Genomic DNA, 19,268 nt, shown 5'->3' on the forward strand with positions numbered 1-19,268 from the left:
TTCAATGCATCCAGAGTACGCTCCTTCTCATCATTCGCGTTTTGTAATTGCTCCAGCTCATGCTCCTTCGCAGCCAGTTGCTCATTTAGCTTTTCAACCTCATCATTGAATGCATCCAGGGTACGCTCCTTTTCTTCATTCGCGTTTTGTAATTGCTCCAACTCCTGTTCCTTCGCTGTCAGCTGCTCATTCAGTTTCTCCACCTCATCGTTCAATGCATCCAGAGTACGCTCCCTTTCATCATTCGCAGCTTGCAGCCGGTCCAACTCATGTTCCTTCTCAGCCAGCTGCTGATTCAGTTTCTCCACCTCATCATTCAATACATAATGTGCACGACTCTTCTCCTCATTAGAACCGCGAAGTTGCTCGAGTTCTTGGTCCCTGGCTTGCAGCTGCTCCTTTAGCAAGTCCATGCCTATCTTTGGCTGGCCACGTCGGTCATACAAGCGCATTACCGAACGGAACGGACACTCGTCGATCCGCTCCGCAATGTCCTTTGGAGGCACTGAAGCGTCATGCTTCACGTCGAACTCAACCGTCTTCCCGTCAGGAGAAAAGACAACCTTCTTTACGTCGTCAGGGTCAACGCGACAGGCACCCGCTACATCACTCACGAACGCACGAGTCAGCTCCTCAGGCTGCGATTCCAGCACCTGATCCCAACCCTCACCGTCAAACTCCTTCCGGTGATGAGACGTAGTGCGCCTACCAGAACTACGACTTGCCTCAGGTACCCAGCGATCATCGTGTGCACGAAGCTCCTCATTTTCGCCACGAAGTTGCTTGAGTTGGTCAGCTATTTTTTTTATTTGGTCTTTATAGCGATTTAATGTGGAGTCGTTTTCATCCTGCGCTTTTTGTAGTTTTTTTACCTCTTCCTGCGATTCCGTTAAATCTTTTATAGCCTTGATATTTTGTTTGTTGAGGTCATTATATTTTTCATTGTGTTCTTGTTTGAGTTTCTCATTGATGTCCTGTTTCTCCTGGAGAAGTTGGTTAATGTTATCGATGGTGTTTTGGGCTTCTTCTATTTGCTGGAGCAATGCGGCGTTTTTGTTGAGAAGTGTGTCATTATCTTTGTTTTTGTTCTCTAATTCTTTTATTCCATCTTCATTTCTATTTTTTTGAACCTTTAGTTCATAAAGTGCTTTGCCGAGCGCCGCGTAAAGTTTGGGGCGGTGCATGACAGTCCTTGAGGTGATTCTTTTTGCTTCTTCTTCAGAAATAACAACAACCTCAGTGTTGCTGTCTTCAACTTTCGTGGCAATAAAGGGGCGTGGGACATTTACCGGGGAAAGGTCATGTATTGGAGTAAAAGTTACGTATTTTGTCTCGTTGCTACTGGTGCTATTGCCGTTAAATGCACTACTTCCTTCATCGTACCTGCGCAGCTGCTCATCTAGTCTTGCTTTCCTTGCAATAAGATCCTTCATGCGGACTGTGTGTGAGGTTATGGATGCGCTCAGCTCTTCTGTGGTTTGTTGCGAGTTGGCTACTTCCTGAAAAACCTGAAAATGGTCCATTTGGACGATGATCCAATCGTAAAAAAGTGGTATTAATGCGTTGGTTCCAGATTGTGTTTTGTAATCCTGTTGAGAATGACGCATTTGATCTCGTTGCGTGCGAATATTATGCATGTATCTCGCATTTATATCTTCATACTGCTCAACGCTCATCTCCACTGCCACATCATATTCCAACAGACGCTGAATAAACATGGGGTCACGTACAGCAGCGCGTAGATCCTCCCAGTTCCACGATGTCTGCTCCGTTACTCCCTCATTTAAAGTAGCCATGCACACCTCAAGCGCCAGACGAAGTACTGCCAGCGGGAGACGAGTATTGAATAAATCATGTAAACGCACCTCCTCTACCTCAGCTATACCGCGGCGTGCGTTCTCTACAGCATCCTTTGCGCGAGCCACTTCAGCCTCATTGCTCCTTCGAATAGCGCCTAATTCCTCTCGAAGCAGCATCACTGCTCTTTGGCACTCCTGTATTTCTGCTTTAGTGCTCTCCTGTTCACGAAGCAAGGCATCATACACGTCGGCATTGCGTCCGTCCTGTGCATGCCAGCGCTGAAGCAATACTTGATGATCGTCCATTTGAAGTATGCGTCCAATAGACCAACTCCAATGGGATGAGTGATCAAGGAACTCATAAGCAACAACAGAGCCAAGCTGCACTGGTTCCTCAATAGATTGCAGCAACGCCTCAATAGACGCGTGCTCCTCTTCAGGAGAGAGCCTCCCCGCGTGTAGCAGGTATGGCTGTTGCAAGTAAATATCCGTACTGGAATCCATAATTGACTAACAAAAAAGAAAAAAATACACACACACTCAATCACTCACACTCAATTACACACAAACGCACAATCAGAGCGTAAAAACAGACTTTTTTTTTTTTCTAATACTGTTGCCTTAAAGTGCTGTTTGTATTGTATGCAGTTATCCTGAGGTAACTTCCTTTTTTTTTTCCCCTGCTCACCCTCTCAAGTCAGAGAATGTATCTTATGCGTATACCTCTGAAAAGATCTGCTGTCGATGCTTGCACTATTTACTCTTTTTTTTTTTCTTTGCTCGTATTGCTCTTCAAATTCTTTTAACTCTTGAATGATATCCTCTCCGTGAACTGCCACTAGTAGTAGTAGTAGTAGTAGTAGTAGTAGTAGTAGTAGTAGTAGTAAACGGTACACAGGATATATTCTTTACACTCTTTACGAGAGTTAAGCAATGGCAATGCGATGTAGTTATATATATATATATATCCCCTTTCCTCGCTGTATTGAGGAGAGTCTAAGAGATGATATATATATTAGAAAAAAAAAAAGCAAAACCCTTTCCCTTCCTTTCGTTTCGGCTTCTCTTTCTTTCTAAATATGCCTTAATACTTTTTTAGTTATTTCTTTTCTTCGGTAGTGGGAGGGGTAGGACGGTATGTCGTTCCACTCTAAGACTCACTGTGTTATCGACCCGCGTCCTTTCCTTTCGCTTTCTTCTTTCTTTTTTTCGCTTTATAATGTCTCTTGTTGTTGCAGTTGTTTCTTTTTATTTTTTGCTGATCCTCTTTTTTTTTTCTTTGCCGCTAATACGCCTAGTGAGTTTAGGGATAACCTGTAAACACAGAGACACAAAAAGTGTAGTTCTCCCTTTTATGTGTTAATGCGTTACCGGTGCTTTTTCTACAAGAGAGGTATGTTTATGAATGTGTGTGTTTGTGATGGAATAAATGGGAAAAAAAAAAAGAAAAAAAAAAATAAAGAGAGCCAATAAAGAGAAATAATAGTGAGAAAAGGCTGAGTTTGCTTACATGAACCTTTAAACAAAACCCAAAAACAGGCAGATACAATTTTTCACATAATTTAAAAAAAAAAAATAGAAGCAAAGGAAAGAGAAAATAAAAATAAAGTAAAAAATAAAAAAAGAGAGCGTGAAATGTCTATTAATTATTTCTTTTTTTTTTCTTTTCGTTATTTCTCTCGCCGCAACGAACTCCCCAAATGTTTACAAGTATGTGTGTTTCTTATTCACTTTCTCCCCTTTGCATTCCCAACCCTGCATCTAACAAAAGAGAGCAGGCAGACCCCAATCCACTATCTACTCCTCACATCTCCGGTGGGTGGTGGGTGGTAAAGACGTGAAATGGTTCAAAGTCCTCCAGCAGCGGATTAAATCCACTGCGTGTAGTGAAGAGTGCCGTCTTATCTCCACCAAAAGTTCGCCAAAACTGCGGATGTGAAAGACTAGAGATTTCTTTATGTGAACCACAGATATTACGATACACCACAGAGAGATGTTCAAAGTCTGTGGGAAAGCAAATATCCACCATACCGGCATTGCTGTGGAGAGAATCGCTGGGTCGACGTAAATAGAGATCTTTTGCGATGCGCACTTTACTCTGGCATACAGGGCCATTTACACCGGGAAGTGCCTGTCGAACACTAGACCAGTCCACAAGAAAGAGATGATGACGTGGAAATTGTGCAGCGCATGTTTCAAGAAAGAGCATAGCGACAGTGGGGATCCACAGTGTGCGCAAGGGACTGTGTATCCATATCATTTTAGTGATAATTACACGGAGTGGATCATACATTTGTGGCTCGATGCCATTATAGGGTGGAGGATCAATGTTATCTCGCCCACCAGTGAGACAGAGAACTTTGAGACTATGGAAAGACTCCTCTTGTAGCCAACGCAAATAACGTAAATAACGCAAGATAAGAGGATCTTTCACCGGGAAGTATCGTTCATGTACTGTAGAGAGATTATCATGTTGTTGGAATCCAAACCATTGTTCATTACAAACGCCATCACCACTGAGGACAATACAGTCGTGTGGCATACTAGAAAGTAACTCTATACCGAGAATAACACAGCGGCGAAGTTCGACATCACGCCAATTTAGAATAGAGATATTGTGAATCTTCACATGGTGATAATGTGAAATGAGTCTATTCCGTAGAACCTGCACCAAATACGGGTTCTGTTCGATTACGTGGTATTCACATTGGGCATACACCGCGGGAAAGTGTTCGGCGAGGTAGTCTAATACACTTACCGCCAATGCCCCTGTACCTGCGCCAATATCATAGACGACAAGAGGCTCCCGTGGGTCAAACTTTGCCCGCATCATGGTGACAAGATACTCTGCCAACACCCAGCCGTAGTGTGGTTGAAAGAGTTGTGTTGGTGTAATGCATGCAGGTGTGGATTCATGAATCTTGGCAACATAATGTTCGTAATCGTGTTGATTACGAAGACTTGCAAAAGGTACTGGATCAAAATAACCGGTTGTCATAAGCTGGCGGTATTTGCGGTGTAGTTTTGGATAGTATCCCCATTTTTTGTGGTAAAGGGCGAAGTGAATAAAATCTCGCATGATAAGTCTACTACCGAGAGAATCATGATCTGCAAGGGCTCCACCCTCAAAAACAAGAAGATCTTCAAATAGTTTTTTGTGTCTCGCTACTCGACGTTCCTCCTCTTGCAATGCGAGTTCGTGCAGCCTCACTTCTGAGAGAGCGTTACTTGCAGAGGATACAATAGACGGCATACCGCCATTAGTGGATATGGAAGGTCGCGTAGATGCAGAAGCGTTAATGGCTGAAATACCAGTAGATTCAAGAGCATCTTTTGGGTAAGATTGATGATGACGATAATCAGGAGGCAGTAGAGCACCATCATCAGTTTTACTACTACTATTACTATTATCATCACCATCACTATTACCACTACTACTACTACTACTACTACTACTACTACTACTACTACTACTACTACTACTAATGGTACTGATTCCTCTAGTAGTGGTAATGGAGAAACGACTGTGAATCAGCATTTTGCTTTGTGTGATATCACAGTTAGTGGAAAACCGCCTCAGTGAAGTAAGAGAACGCAACAACATTGACATCAGTTAACCCCCACCCCCTTCTTTCCAGTGCTATGACTAAATGTGAATAAATCTATATAGATATATATGTCTGAATAAAATAAATATATTACTATCCCCTCGAGTGGGTTAGCAGTGTAGGCGATCACGCCTATTTTTTTTTTTTTTTTTCTTCTTTATGCAATTAAAACGAAGAGAAATGAATAATAACAAGAATAAGAATAATAATTTAGAATAGAGGAGAATAGGACCGTGATGTACATGACATACTGCAAGTATATACTTTACCCCTTCAATTATTAATTTTCTTTTTTTTTTTTCTTTTGGGGGGTTCTCCAATCACCAGAACCCCTCTCACAAGATTTTCCTTTCATTCACAATCCCTCTTTAACGCTATCCGGTGGACAAAGGCCGCACACCACGAACGCAAACGGGAATTCAGATTTCCTTCCAACATTCCAAACAATATTTCACACCTCTCAAGTGGTCATAATATCACTTTCATACATTTTCCTCATTTCCTCTAAATGAAGGGGAATACAAACATACCCAGAAAAAACCATATATATATATAGATAGATAGATAGATAGATATAGATATATGGGTGTTTGTGTATATTTATATACTTTATAAGCACAGAGAAACATAAGCACATGTATATATATGTATATATATATAACTACTCACTGCTTAGGTGAATCAACCGCACAAAATAAGTATTCTATTGCTGATACTGATACCGCAATCAACTCTTTTTCTCCTGGTCAAACTGAGCCAGTAAACTTTCCCCTCATTGGAGACGCCACCAAATTAAAACTCATTGGAAACGAGAAAAAGAAAAAAAGGTGGGTCTTGTCTACCAGGCGATTTGAACGTTTCGCCTGGTCTCTCTGTATTACACGGGAGTAGGGAAAAGGCAAAAAAAAAAGACGATTGGAGAAAACAAGATCACAAAAAAAAAAAGAAACATCAGAAGAGAAAAGAAAAAAAAAAAAAAAATTAAGTAAAGCAACTATGGCGAGAGAATGTCTTTCACACCGCTGCTGAATAGTGGTCATCCATGGAAAATGGATCGTGGTCGTGATCGTGGCGGTCCGGTTCATTTAAAGCATGTGACATGTTAAAGAATATCATGTCATCTCCCCTCGTGTTATTACTATTATTATTATTATTATTATTATTATTATTATTATTATTATTACGATTGTTTGTACTAGTACCATTATTCTCTACAGGTGGCTTCTGTTTGTACTTGTGGAAGTCTCTACGCTTTCGAATGGAAAAGCACTGGCACCATTTATGCTTCTTTTGATTTCCTCCATCCTGAAGACCTTGTGCATTTAACTGTTTCAACCGTTGTTTTTCACGCTTTTTCTCTCGTTTTTTCAACATTTGGTCGTATGTTGATTGGTGTGTCTTGCATAGATAAGCGTGAAAGAGAATAAGTTTACCCAACACACCCATACCAGCTAAACATAGCGCTACTGTAATAAATATAAAAGTCATGTATGCCGCGTACTTCGAAGAGTGATAACGGCGCTGCAACAAGTCCTCATATTTCACCTTATCTCGGAAAGCATCCACAATAATGTACAGACCAACAGCAAAAATAAATGCCATTCCAACCCATGCTGTTAACATAAAGGCACAGAATGGCTTATAGTTCGCTACACCAATACACGAGTTCAGCCACCGACAATGATGATCAAACCCCGGAACACACTTATCACACACCCCACAGTGTTTACTACCACTCTTTACAAAACGACGACAGAACACACATGGATCTGTACCCGGTGGTGCGTCTTCCTTAGTGAGTTCCGTCTGTTCAAGTCTTGGTAAATCGGTGCGAAATATAATAGGATCCTCAATACGACTGAGTGAAAGTGTTATCTTCAGTACAATAGTGACGGTGAACATAATCGCCGAGATCACAGCAACGACGATAAGTGCGGCGCCACTTAAAAACGGCACGTGGAGGGTGAAGTGTAAAACGGCGAGTGCCACAATGACGACCCACGCCACTATCTGCAGAATGTCGAGTGGACACTCAAAGCCGGTACGCCGCGGCCGCACAGGATCACCGTACACATCCGTCCACTGTCCCTCTGATGGCTCGAGACACGAGAATGCCATGATGTATACACAGAGATAGTCACTCACTAAATAACAATAATAATAATAATAATTTCTAGTCTATTTTCTCTTTTTTTTTCTTTTCTTTTTTTTTTTGTTTCTGTTGCTCCCAGTTTTCTAACACAAATTGCGTTTTATACCAATAGCTTTACCTTTCAATCCTTTTTTTTTCCTGTTTATCTGCCCTCTTATATTCACCTCTTGTCCTCTGTCTTTTGTTTTGTTTTGTTTTTTCTCTTTTATTTTTCTCTCTTTTTCTTTTTTTTTTTTTTTTTTACTCGCCCAGAAGCGGTGTTAAAGAGTTCTAACAAGTACTAATACCTCCGTCAAGGGGAGAGAACGAAGCCTTTAGTTATTGTTGTTGTTTATTCGTTTGGGTTTAGCCTTTGATCTGTGATAATGAATGATAACGTTAAATGAGCACACGGAGAATACGCAGGAAAAGGGGACGGGGTAATGCCACAATACAGTGACACTTTAACGTGCGCACCTAACCTCCTCAATCAATTAATCAATCAATCAATCTCGCAGATGGAAAGGAAGAAGAAGAAAAAGAAAAAAAAAAAAAAAACGAGAGGCACCAGCAGGTTTCGTGGAAGAGACGACCTCCTTGTGATGTCAGGATCTCAACTTCTGGAAGAGAAGAAATAGTAAGAGCTCCTCCACTGCTATACTTTCGGAATAGTACAGTAAGAAAAAGGGGAAAGAGAGAAATAATATACATATATGTACAAAGGAAATAAGAACAATGAACACAACAAGTAAACGAAAGAAAGAAAAATGGAAAATGGAAAATGAAAACAGAAAAAAATAAAAAATAAAAATAAAAATAAATGTAATACTGCAAAGCCCGAGAAAAGTGAAGAAGAGGGATTGAACTTCGCACAAGAAGATATTGTGGACACCTCCCTTCTCCTTATAAATATATTGCCTGTAAAGTACACCACACAATAATCGTCATGAAATCAACTGAGACTGCTCTGTTAGTACACATGATTGTACATTTTAACTAAAGAAGAAGAAAATATCCATAGATGATTTGATCCTTCTTCAACCATAAGTTTCTTATTGCGTTTTTTTTTTCTTCTTTTTTTCTTTTCTTTCATCCCATTGATTCATCAATGGCAAGATCCAAAAGTAATGTCCAAGAGCAATAAGAAGAACAAAAAGTAAAAAAGTAAAAAATAAAAAACAATAACAAACTCAACAGATCACACAAGTACTGTCTTTATTAGTTGAATTGTTTTGCCTTAAAGTATCACGTGTATACATAAAAGACGTAAAGATTCAGATTCAACCACAGAGATGAACCATAAGAGAGAACAATGACGAACTACAAGTAGAGAAACAAATAGACCTACAAATACATATGTATACAAAAAGCACTATCAGTAGTTTCTTTCTTTTTCTTTTTTTTGTTTTTCTTTTTTTTTTTTCTTTTGGATGTACCCGAGCCAATTGTATCATATACTTTTTATAGCATATCCCTCTTATACTATATTATACTATATGATCATCTCATATTCTTCTTCTTCTTTCGATCCCTTTCTTTCTTTCTTTTTTTTTTTTTTTGTTCTTTGTTTTTCTTATCTTTCCTTTTCTCTTTCTTTTTTCTCCCATACCATCCCTATGCTCTCCCCTCTCTCACTTCTCTCGCTTATATGTTTTCCCCCACAATGATGCCACACTCTCTGCGAAGGCTGGTGTGTTCTTCTTCAACTTCTCAATAAGTGTCTCCACCTGCTGGACGACATTCTTTTCATAGGCGGTGAATTCCTCCTGCAGGTGTGTCTCTGTGTAGAGTCGCTTTATCACCGCCACCTTCACCGCCTCTTTACTGCCGTAATTCGCCTTAAACTCCTCCACCTGCGCGGGTGTGGCCTTTGCGAGGAAAGTCACGGCGAGCCACGAGCACTTCGCATCCTCAATGTCTGTGCCGATCTTTCCAAGTTTCTCTGGTGGAGTGAAGCAGTCCATCACGTCGTCCTGCACTTGGAAGTATTCGCCCATCAGCATGGCAAGATGCTCCGTGACGGACATATCCACAGATGATAAACCACCACTCACAAGGAGTCCCATCACAAGAGGGAGTAAATAGGTGTAGAATGCGGTCTTGTGCTTGACGATACGCTTATAATTGGCAATGGTAAACTCTGCGTAATCGGTTGTGGTTGGTTGCTGTATATCTGGGTCAAGTTTCTTGGAATCATACATGGAAGTCACATCATAAAACTGACCAACAGCAGTGATGTAGTCAACAGAATGAAAGCGACACAACAACTCTTGTAAAAATGAACGCTCGGCAAAGTAATGTAATGCCATCATATGTGCCCAAGACTTAAGAATAAGTCCATCATTAATGGCAGACTGCGTAGTGACACCTGGATGACGATACCAGCATGGTTTTCCTCTACGTGTTGTGCTACTATCCATAATATCATCCTCCACTAGAAAGTGGGCTTGCAGAAATTCAATCATCCATCCACACACACAGGCGTCATGAAGGACACGCTCTTTAAGCGCCTCATCATGATAATAAGAAGATAAGACGGATTCCGCAACATTCACCACAGTTATGCCACGGTTGTATTTTCCACCCAGACATGTTGTATCCATCATCTTTCGAAGGTAATTTACACGGTTAGGGTCCATCTCGTAATCGGTAATCAGCTGCTGCAGCAAGAATGCCTGGATCTCTTTGTAAACCTGCATAAACCTATCCATGTTCCCCATCCTTTTAAAGTTTAATAATAAATCAGCAATATGATTTTTTTTTTTTTTGTGTGTGTGTTGTTCTTTTTCTATTTGTTCTAGCGATCCCTTCTTCATTGAAGAAAACCATAACAATATAAAAAGAAAGAAAATAATGTGAATGTGAAATGGGAGACGAAAAGAAAAAATAAAATAGATAAATAAACAAATAAATAAACAAGTCCAGTTAAACCAAATTTCCCCCCACCCCCCCAAAAAAAAAAGACGACACATCCACATACAAAATTTCTTGGGCCATTGTTTTTTTTTTTTTTTTTCGGTCATTCTGTAAAGCGACACTATGCACACACACACAAACACAGAAAAAGGGAAACAAAAGAAATAAAAAGAGGGGAAAAAAAGATGAAGGGAAAGGAATTCTTTCCTACCCCTTGTGTTTTGTTTTTCTACCTCGCGCATCACTTATCTTTCATCATTCTACTCTTTGTTCTGATGCTTTGAATAATTTTTTTTTTTCTTTAGAGACAATACAAGCTCTACATTGTATAGAAAAGTTGCGCTGGTCAGCTGTCACCCAATGTATATATGTATATATGTGTGTAAATCTGCTTCCTTCTTGGTAAGCATGACCCCCACTTTATACTCTCGGTATACCCCGCTACTCATCTTGGCTAGACAGCTAACATACTTCTTTTTTTTTTCTTGTTTTGTTTTGCGTTCTTTTCTTTTCTTTTTTGTTTCTGTTTTTTTTTTTTTTTTTACTTTGATTTGCTTCTCTTTCTTCGTTTGCACTACTTCTTTGAACTCCCATTTGCTTCCCTTCAGTTCCTGTTTCATTTCCACACGTCAGTTTCACTTATCGGTCACCGACAAGCAGGACAGGATGTCCATCGCCGCCGTGACCTCGGTCCGTATCTTTCAGCAATAAATTGATTTCCTCCACAAGACGTAGGCATTCTGTCTTGACGCTAAGATAATAACTTTCCTTCCCCTTCAGTCGTACAAACTCCTCAAGAGAGAAGGCAGATTGGCGTAGGTGTCGTAAACGTCCCTCCAATGTAGACATAGAACGGAATGCCGCATCTTCATTAAGCCGTTTACGCATATTTTCATTAGATGTACTGGCTGCGTTCATCTGCTGTTTACAAGAGTCACGTAATTTTGTAAGGAAATCCCGTTCATTAACAAGATCCGCACGGCGTTGCTCAACATTGCGGCGTAAAGCTTCCATATCACTGTACTTTACCATCTCTTGCGACTGTTCCTCCATCTTGAGGGCATGTGCTTGCAACTCTGCCTTAATCTTGCTATCAAGACTTTCCACCTTTTCAAGTTCTAACTTGCGATCGAGTAATTCCTTTTGAAGGCGTTGATGCGTAACTTGGTCATTTTGAATTTGATTGCGCTTCGCATCTACTTCAGTTTCTAATGCCTGTAAAGCACTTGGTGCTCCTTCACGGGGCATTTGTTTACGGAGCTCAAGGGCCTGTGAAATGCGTTCAAGTAATAGTGAAATATTCTGCTGAACGGCTGCGATCTTATCAGCTTCTTCCTTTTGTTTCTCTGGAAGAGAATCCATGAAAGTTTGTAATTCACGGTCCTTTTCTTGTAGCTCCTGAAATGCTTTGAGATTTTCTCCACTGTAGCTTTTTAACTCTTCATCAAGTAAATTACATCGACTTCTAGACTCACCCAGAGCCTCACGTGTCTCGTTTACTTGTCGCTCTAGTACTTCAATATCACCACGTGCGCTTTTGACTTGTTTAATGAGTAATTGACGTTCCTCCTCCACTGAAAGTGCACATTGTTTAGTGAGTTCCTCCTTCAGTTGACGTTTACGTAGAATTTCACGCAAAACTTCTGCCGCCCGTTTTTTATCAGGATCTGTGGCAAGTTTTGTCATCAATAACTCTTGTCTAGCAGTCAATGTACGTACTTGGTGTTGACGATTAAGTACAGCATCTGAAACCCCAAAGGCCTCATCACGTGTAGCATTGTATAAACTGTAATCTTGATTCTCCGCAATAAGGCGTCGATCTAATTGCTGAATTTCTTCCTCTAGAGTTTGCATATTCTTTTTCGCTTGCGTCTCTGCCTCTTTTACATTGAGAAACAGTTGATCCACCTGTTTCCTTTGCTCGATATTCATCTGGGTTAACTTCGTAGCTTGTTCCTTTACACTGTTTGCATCCTGTGATGTGCTCTTCTCTACTGCGAGATTAATATCTGCAAGGGTTCCCTTCAATTTCGTAATCTCATCTGTCAAATTCTTATTCCTGTGCTGCAGCTGTACCAACACCGAGCTATTCTTCCCGATAAGCTCTTCCTGCTCACTAAGCCGCTCAATCTCCGTTGTGAGTTCCGTGATCTTTGGTCGCAGCAGTCCAATGTAGTAACTGCGATCTCCCACTTGCCGTCCGGGACCCGCATTGCCAGAGCGTGTGGCCGCCCGCATTCCCTCTAATGTCACGGGTGCCCGGGCGGTCACAGTGACGGCCTGCTGAAGACTTTCGCCCATACCGGCAACTTGTGCACCCGGGCGCATTTGCGAGCCGGGCCGCATTTGTGAACCGGGCCGCATCTGCGATCCTGGACGAAGACTAGAGCCGGGCCGCAAGGCATTCGGCTGGCCAAGACCAATGGTATTACCAAAGCCTCCCTGCATTGTGTATCAGAGTATCACAGACCTGGAGGGATTGGGAATCGGGTAGAGAAGTAGATACACGGGGAAAGTGAAAGTGAAAGAGGGTATGAAAGTGGGTGGTGACAATCTAATCCCTTTTCCTTGTATGTTCAATTCTTTATTTTATTTTATTTTTTTGCTTGCTTTTTTTTTTTTTTTTGATTGTGGTTTGGTGTATTGAGTCCCTATCTGTGATGTGGCCGACTTTCCAGAAGGTGGGAAAGTGGTGGTAGATTAAAAAGAAAAAGGGAAAAAAAGAGGAAACAAGGAAATAAGGGAGTATATGAGATCCAGCAACGTCTTGATTTTTCTTTCTTTTTTTTTTTTCTTTTTAGGCTCTCAACGTTTTTTTTTTTGTTTTTGTTTTATTTAGGTGTTGTTTACTACTTTTTTTTTTTATTTCGTTGCATCTTCTCGTTTAGGAAATGAGTTAAGAAGAAGATCAGGACTCTCAACGGAAAACACGCACCTCTGAATGTGTGTGTCTGTCAGCATGCTCACTGCTGCTAACATTGGGGCCCCAATAATCAGCAGAATTACCAGCAGTACCAACAATTTACTCGGCACAGAGAAACAGGAAATAGAGAATTAAGAGAGAAGGAGAAAAACGAAAAAAGAAAAACAAAACAAAATGGCATGCACACATGACCTTCCTCCGTGTGCATCACAATGGCAACAATAATTATAAAAATAATAATAGTGAGAACAATAGAATCTGAACTTTGTTTTTGTATTTTTTTTTTTCTTGTTATTGTTCTTCTTTTTCGTCTTCTATCCTCTTTCTTGCTTTCCTCTGTCTTCTCTTTTTTTCTTTTCTTTTTTTCTCTTTCTTTAAATAAAAACATATATAAAACAGCTTAATCTGGTAGTTTACTCTTCTAGGCAATTTTCCTTCATTGGCAATATACCCTCTGCCTCTCTTTTTCTTTTTCTTCTTTCTTCTTTCTTTTTTTGTTTTTTTTTCGGCATTGGATCACCCTCAAACCGCCTCACACGTTAGGCCTCACGTAAGCTGTACTCGGGATCACCAGTCCATATCATCTACGCGACTACGTTTCTGCACCTGATCATCCTCTACCTCTTCCTCAATGATCAAACGCTGTCGTCGTCCCTTTCCTCTGCTGCCGCCATGTTTTCCCGTTTCCTGCACTTCATCCTCCTCATCCTCTTCATCCATCACAAACTCCGGGAACTCTTCATCCTCCTCATCCTCTAACGCATCCAACTCGGCACGGTCCTCTTCCTGGTCAAGCACACGCTCAAAAGCCTCACGGCTGCAGTTCATTACACTATCATATGTGCCCTTACGCAGACGATCCAGGAGTTCCTTCTCAATCTCCAGTTCTAAACGTGCGGCAGCCTCAGCCTTCTCTTCACGACGCAACAATTTATCCTCTTGTCGTTTATTAACAGATACGTACTCTACCTTTGGCTCCATCAACATCTTTCGTCGACGCATAAGGTATTGCTTCAACCGCAGCAGACGTGCCTTGACCTTATTCACAAGTTTCTGATCCCACCACTGCAGTTCCTCGTCAATCTGTGCGAGGGCACGTGGGAAGCTAGCGTCAAGACGTACCTTCTCCCATTGTCGACGTGGCAGATGGGCACGCTCTGCGGTCTTAATATACAAGTACAGTTCATCTTCGTGCTCAATAATGGTTGCATATTGTGCATTAGAGAGTGGACAGACACCACGCTGACAGAGACCTGTCACATTATAGGGATTACGACAGAAACGAGCCTTTTCATCATGTGTTTTAACTTTAAAGGAGCAGAAATTCTGCCCCATAATGTTCCACATCGCATCATCGTGGTTCATTGCTCCTAGGCGGTGAGTTTGTAATAGTTTTCTTTAATGGGTGTGTATGTATATATGTATGTATGTGTACTATATATATATATATATATATATATATACGTTCTCCTGTTTGTACGTAATGTGGAAAGGTTCGCGTACAGTTTTTTTTTTATTTTATTTTCTTGGCTTATTATTCCCGGAGTTGTGGTACCCTGCACTTCTCTCCCTCTTTTTTCTAGAGGTAAGTTTTGTGCGTTCCTTCACGTGAAACGAATAACTAGGCCCTTTGTTGTTGTTTTTTTCATTCAAATGAAGCACAAATCAAAATCAAACACAAAAAAAAAAGAAAAAAAAATCAAGTACATATATACCGTAACAGACCAGAGATGCTGCATATATTTAGAAAATGATTAACATGCTCCTTAACCCAAGAGACCTAGGTCAGAATAATTATTATTATTATAATAAAAGAAGTAAGAGAAAATAATTTTCAACACAGCAGTAGTAACAGTAGCTACGGCTTTCCTACTGCTTGTTCATCTTCAGACCTGCTGCACTGAAGCAGCAACGGGTGATCACGACCCATAAAGTCTGCAACCGCAGCAATTGCTGTAGTTCCAAATGGAATATTAAGTACACGCAACTTCACTGCCTCTGTCAGGCAACGTTCAATATCACCAGCTAAAAATAGTGTCACCACTAGTGCACAGCGATGATTATGACTGTGCGGGTCGGCCACAAGTATTTCCCGTAGTCGCCGCTCACTACAAGTATCACTACGCCACGTAAACGGCATGGCAGATATGAGTCGATATGTCGACCGCACACGCGCCGCATCGCTGCCAATCTCCATGCAGTAATCTACGTACTGTGTTTCCAGTCGCTGCATATATGCCTCTGCACTTCTACCTTGTACGATTTGTGCTAACGCGGTCCATGCAAGGCACAATGCGAGACTACCATTCACGTTATTGTCTCCATTGCAGTGCGGCAAAACCGCATCTAGTGCGTCGACGGCGCGCTGGAAGAACTTACCCGCGTATTCCGCTTTCCCCTCCGCCATTAGTCGTTTACCCATTCCAACGAGTTTGGAAACATCCACCATTAAGCGTGCATCGCTCTCCACTGCAGTTGCAGAGTTAGTAGTAGTAGTATTAGTAGTAGATGCGGGAGAAAGCGAAGAAGAGGAAGAAGAGGAAAGCACTGCAACTTTACCTCCACGTTGGTACGATGACAGGCGTTCGCAAAGCCGTGGCATCTCATCCATCATGCTTGAAAGGGATTGTCTAAATGTGTCAGCGATTGTTTCTCTGTATACAACTGCCAAGAGTGGCGTCCCCCGCTCTTTTCCCAGTTGTTGCTTCGCTGCCGTAAACGCGTTACTGCTGCATTCCCAAAAGTGCAACTGCAATTTAGTGCCATGCGCCTCCGCAGCCGCTCGCACAGTGTTTTCAAATACCGATAACTCTTCCGTCTTCACATTATCGCCTACAGCCTCGTAACAAAGCAATAATCGGTCACTTCTGTTTGGAGTAAAAACTGAGCGGAAATCATCCACACTATGGATGGTACTCGATGAAAAGAGAGATACCGCCATTATTTACCCCTAGATAAGGAAAGATTTTCTTGCTAAAAAAAAATAAATAAAATAAATAAAATAAAATAATAAAAAATTAAAAAATTAAAATTAAAAATAAGAACAGCGTTTGGTTGTATCAGGGATAAAGAAAATAAAATAATAAAAAACGATAAAGAGGAGGAAAAAGACGAACTTTCTGAAGTACAGAAAAAAAAAAACAAAAAAAAATGGAGGTGAACTTTACAAACATTCAGACCGCCATATGAAACGAAAAAAAAGAAAAAAAAACTATTTTTTTGTACATGTTCCAGGTTTATCTTGCCCTAACAAAAGCCGCAAGTTCACCTTTTGATACTCTTCTTGTCTGGTAACGCTGATACACCTTCCATGCTCATAGACAATATGTTTGGATTCACCATCAGCGGTGTAGATACCATCACCATGAGGTAAATCATTATCCCACATTCCTTGAAATGTTCCTCCACCCTGAATTCTGATTTCTCCCCTGCCGTGTTTTTTATCATCACGCCATTCACCATGGTACTCTACCTCTTCAGAACGATACACACCCCATCCTTGTCGTTTACCACAGTTAAAACTACCCTCGTAACTCTGCTTCTGCGCCTGGCTGGTAAATTTCCCTTGACCATGAAACATACCATTAAACCACTCCCCCTCGTACATGGAGCCATCCGCATACCGGCACTTTCCTTTACCGTGCACTGTATCATGCCGCCAATCTCCATCGTACTGAAGTAAGACACTTGAGTATGTTCCCACACCATGACGAAGTCCGTGTTGCCACTCACCTACGTATGTATCGCCGTTAGAGTATGTTAGAGTTCCTCGTCCTTGTTCAGTACCGGCACTCCAATGACCCTCATATTTAGCTCCAGTTGGAAGAAGATATGTTCCTTGACCCTCATATAAACTATTCATCCATTCACCCTTGTATACATGACCATCATTGTAAACATACTCACCATAGCCTTCCAAGCGACCATCAACAAATTCTCCAACGTACATGCCTTCTGGTTCTACTAATTCTCCACGACCATGCCATTTTCCATCCTGCCATTTCCCACTGTAAAAAGTACCAAAATCAGGGCTGTGGCAAGCCCCTGTACCGCTACGCAAACCAAGAAACCATTCACCTTCGTAAAGATCATTCGCTTCCACTCGCTTCATATAACCTGTTCCATGCATGCGACAACCCTTCCAATTACCTTCATACACATCGCCGTTGTCAAAGACGAATGATTGATTCCCTTCGGGTCTAAGTCTTGTCTGACGTTCATGGATAGCAATGCTCAAATCAGTAAGAAGCTGTTGTGTAACCTCCGAAGCTTGTTGATCTATAAAATCCATCTCTTGTCGTCGTTCGATTTGTTTTCGTAACACCAAGTGACGGGTCCTCTTATGCTGTAATGCTTGAAACACCTCCACAGTTCGCAAATCGAATGAAAGCATGACTGCTTTTTGCATTTCCAGAGACTGTTGGAGAACAGCTTCTCCATTTGGCGGGAAGGCAAGCGGATTTAACATGAATTGCTCCCCAGGCGACGACTTCACAGACGTTGATGAAGTATGTGCTGCAAGTGACATTTTTTTTTTCTTTCGTATTTCGAGATACGAGACAACAGTCACCCTGTACAGACAAACCAAAGTGCTTGCTAGATTAAAGAAAGGTGGCACAAGTACAAAGGAAAAATGGGGGGGAAACAAAAACAAAAGCATAAAAGTCACTCATTCTCGTGAAAATAAAACAAAGAAAATTAAAATAAGAAATAAATTTAAAAGATATTCCAACGTCAGTACCACCTATGTAGATAGCAGCCAAAAAAAAAAAAAAAATGAAATAAATCTCTAAGTTGAAAAAAAAAAGACGGGCACCATTGGAAAGAAATACAGAAACAAAAGAACCAACATCTATATTCATGTGTCCTTCAGCACATCACCATCTTTCGCAAACATATACCAATGCATCTACTTTCCACGCATTTGCATCATAACGTTCTTAAACTCCTCAAAGGACACTTCACCGTCACCATCTTCATCAGCCTCAGCAATCATCTCACGCAGTACGTCATCGCCGGGATTCTCACCCAATAGCTTCGACACCTCCTTCAGGTTTTCAAATGAAATCTTTCCCTTCTTATCAAGGTCAAATAATTGAAATGCCTTCAGTACCTCTTCTGGTGAGTCCTTCTGAGCCATACGTGACTTCACCACACGTTCAAACTCACCGTATTCAATCAGACCATTGGCATCTGTATCCATTGTGCGGATCATACGTTCCACCTCGTCCCGCGGCAGATCACCAAAGCCAAGTCCCTTCATTGCCAGTGCCATTTCTTCTGCATCAATAGCGCCGGAGCCGTCAGCATCAAAAAGGTTGAACGCCTCTCGGATTTGCTCATCAGTAAGTGCGGCCATTATGTATCAGTGTGTTTGTGCTGCTCTCAAACAAGAAAAATAATTTCAAAAAAAAAAGACTGTAGAAGAACTATTGAAAAATTCACTTTCTGGTAGCAAAGAATAATCTAAAACAACATACGAAAAATAAGTAAAAATAAAAAAAAAAAGCAAAAAAGCAAAAAAGGGGAAAGTTGAGTCAAGATGTTTTTTCCCATCATCATGCAAAAAATAGGATTCATATTTTAGCGTACATGAGTCAAGCTTATCTCACTCTGTGATATCCTGACTGTACCCTCACTAAAAATAAATAAATAAATAAATAAATAAATAATAATAATAATAATAATAATGAGTATATGTAGATTCGCTCATATCTCTAAAAAACAAAAACCTCCGATATTTTCCTATAAGCAGATAATTAATGATGCTCTACAATAATACGCAATGAGGTACGATGGGGTTTGAATAGCCTCAAAGTCCCAACAACTTTTCCTCCTGTTAACACATCTACTTTCCACGCATTTGCATCATAACGTTCTTAAACTCCTCA

General features: G+C 40.9%; 9 protein-coding genes across 9 annotated transcripts; all 9 read right to left on the minus strand.

The window, feature by feature from the left end:
• Nucleotides 1-2: 2 nt before the first annotated feature.
• TM35_000192410 (uncharacterized protein) lies at nucleotides 3-2,303 on the minus strand (the record flags this gene model as incomplete). Its single annotated transcript, XM_029026739.1, has 1 exon — nucleotides 3-2,303. A coding segment is annotated over one exon (2,301 nt), but the record flags the coding sequence as incomplete, so codon positions are not given.
• A 1,300-nt stretch (nucleotides 2,304-3,603) lies between these two features.
• TM35_000192420 (uncharacterized protein) lies at nucleotides 3,604-5,409 on the minus strand (the record flags this gene model as incomplete). Its single annotated transcript, XM_029026740.1, has 1 exon — nucleotides 3,604-5,409. One exon carries the CDS (start codon nucleotides 5,407-5,409, stop codon nucleotides 3,604-3,606), a length of 1,806 nt encoding a protein of 601 aa, XP_028882064.1.
• A 1,012-nt stretch (nucleotides 5,410-6,421) lies between these two features.
• TM35_000192430 (uncharacterized protein) lies at nucleotides 6,422-7,525 on the minus strand (the record flags this gene model as incomplete). The annotated part of the gene is made up of 1 exon (XM_029026741.1): nucleotides 6,422-7,525. One exon carries the CDS (start codon nucleotides 7,523-7,525, stop codon nucleotides 6,422-6,424), a length of 1,104 nt encoding a protein of 367 aa, XP_028882065.1.
• Nucleotides 7,526-9,169: 1,644 nt separating this feature from the next.
• Nucleotides 9,170-10,249, minus strand: TM35_000192440 (farnesyl pyrophosphate synthase; the record flags this gene model as incomplete). The annotated part of the gene is made up of 1 exon (XM_029026742.1): nucleotides 9,170-10,249. The coding sequence occupies one exon, from the start codon at nucleotides 10,247-10,249 to the stop codon at nucleotides 9,170-9,172; it is 1,080 nt and encodes a 359-aa protein (XP_028882066.1).
• An 844-nt stretch (nucleotides 10,250-11,093) lies between these two features.
• Nucleotides 11,094-12,902, minus strand: TM35_000192450 (intraflagellar transport protein-like protein; the record flags this gene model as incomplete). The annotated part of the gene is made up of 1 exon (XM_029026743.1): nucleotides 11,094-12,902. One exon carries the CDS (start codon nucleotides 12,900-12,902, stop codon nucleotides 11,094-11,096), a length of 1,809 nt encoding a protein of 602 aa, XP_028882067.1.
• Nucleotides 12,903-13,944: 1,042 nt separating this feature from the next.
• TM35_000192460 (putative mak-16-like RNA binding protein) lies at nucleotides 13,945-14,742 on the minus strand (the record flags this gene model as incomplete). The annotated part of the gene is made up of 1 exon (XM_029026744.1): nucleotides 13,945-14,742. One exon carries the CDS (start codon nucleotides 14,740-14,742, stop codon nucleotides 13,945-13,947), a length of 798 nt encoding a protein of 265 aa, XP_028882068.1.
• A 493-nt stretch (nucleotides 14,743-15,235) lies between these two features.
• Nucleotides 15,236-16,318, minus strand: TM35_000192470 (uncharacterized protein; the record flags this gene model as incomplete). The annotated part of the gene is made up of 1 exon (XM_029026745.1): nucleotides 15,236-16,318. The coding sequence occupies one exon, from the start codon at nucleotides 16,316-16,318 to the stop codon at nucleotides 15,236-15,238; it is 1,083 nt and encodes a 360-aa protein (XP_028882069.1).
• Nucleotides 16,319-16,588: 270 nt separating this feature from the next.
• On the minus strand, nucleotides 16,589-17,905 carry TM35_000192480 (uncharacterized protein; the record flags this gene model as incomplete). Its single annotated transcript, XM_029026746.1, has 1 exon — nucleotides 16,589-17,905. The coding sequence occupies one exon, from the start codon at nucleotides 17,903-17,905 to the stop codon at nucleotides 16,589-16,591; it is 1,317 nt and encodes a 438-aa protein (XP_028882070.1).
• Nucleotides 17,906-18,286: 381 nt separating this feature from the next.
• Nucleotides 18,287-18,736, minus strand: TM35_000192490 (centrin; the record flags this gene model as incomplete). Its single annotated transcript, XM_029026747.1, has 1 exon — nucleotides 18,287-18,736. The coding sequence occupies one exon, from the start codon at nucleotides 18,734-18,736 to the stop codon at nucleotides 18,287-18,289; it is 450 nt and encodes a 149-aa protein (XP_028882071.1).
• Between the last annotated feature and the right edge of the window lie 532 nt (nucleotides 18,737-19,268).

Source organism: Trypanosoma theileri (assembly GCF_002087225.1).
Source record: "Trypanosoma theileri isolate Edinburgh chromosome Unknown TM35_Tth_19_V1, whole genome shotgun sequence".
Lineage (NCBI taxonomy): Eukaryota > Euglenozoa > Kinetoplastea > Trypanosomatida > Trypanosomatidae > Trypanosoma > Trypanosoma theileri.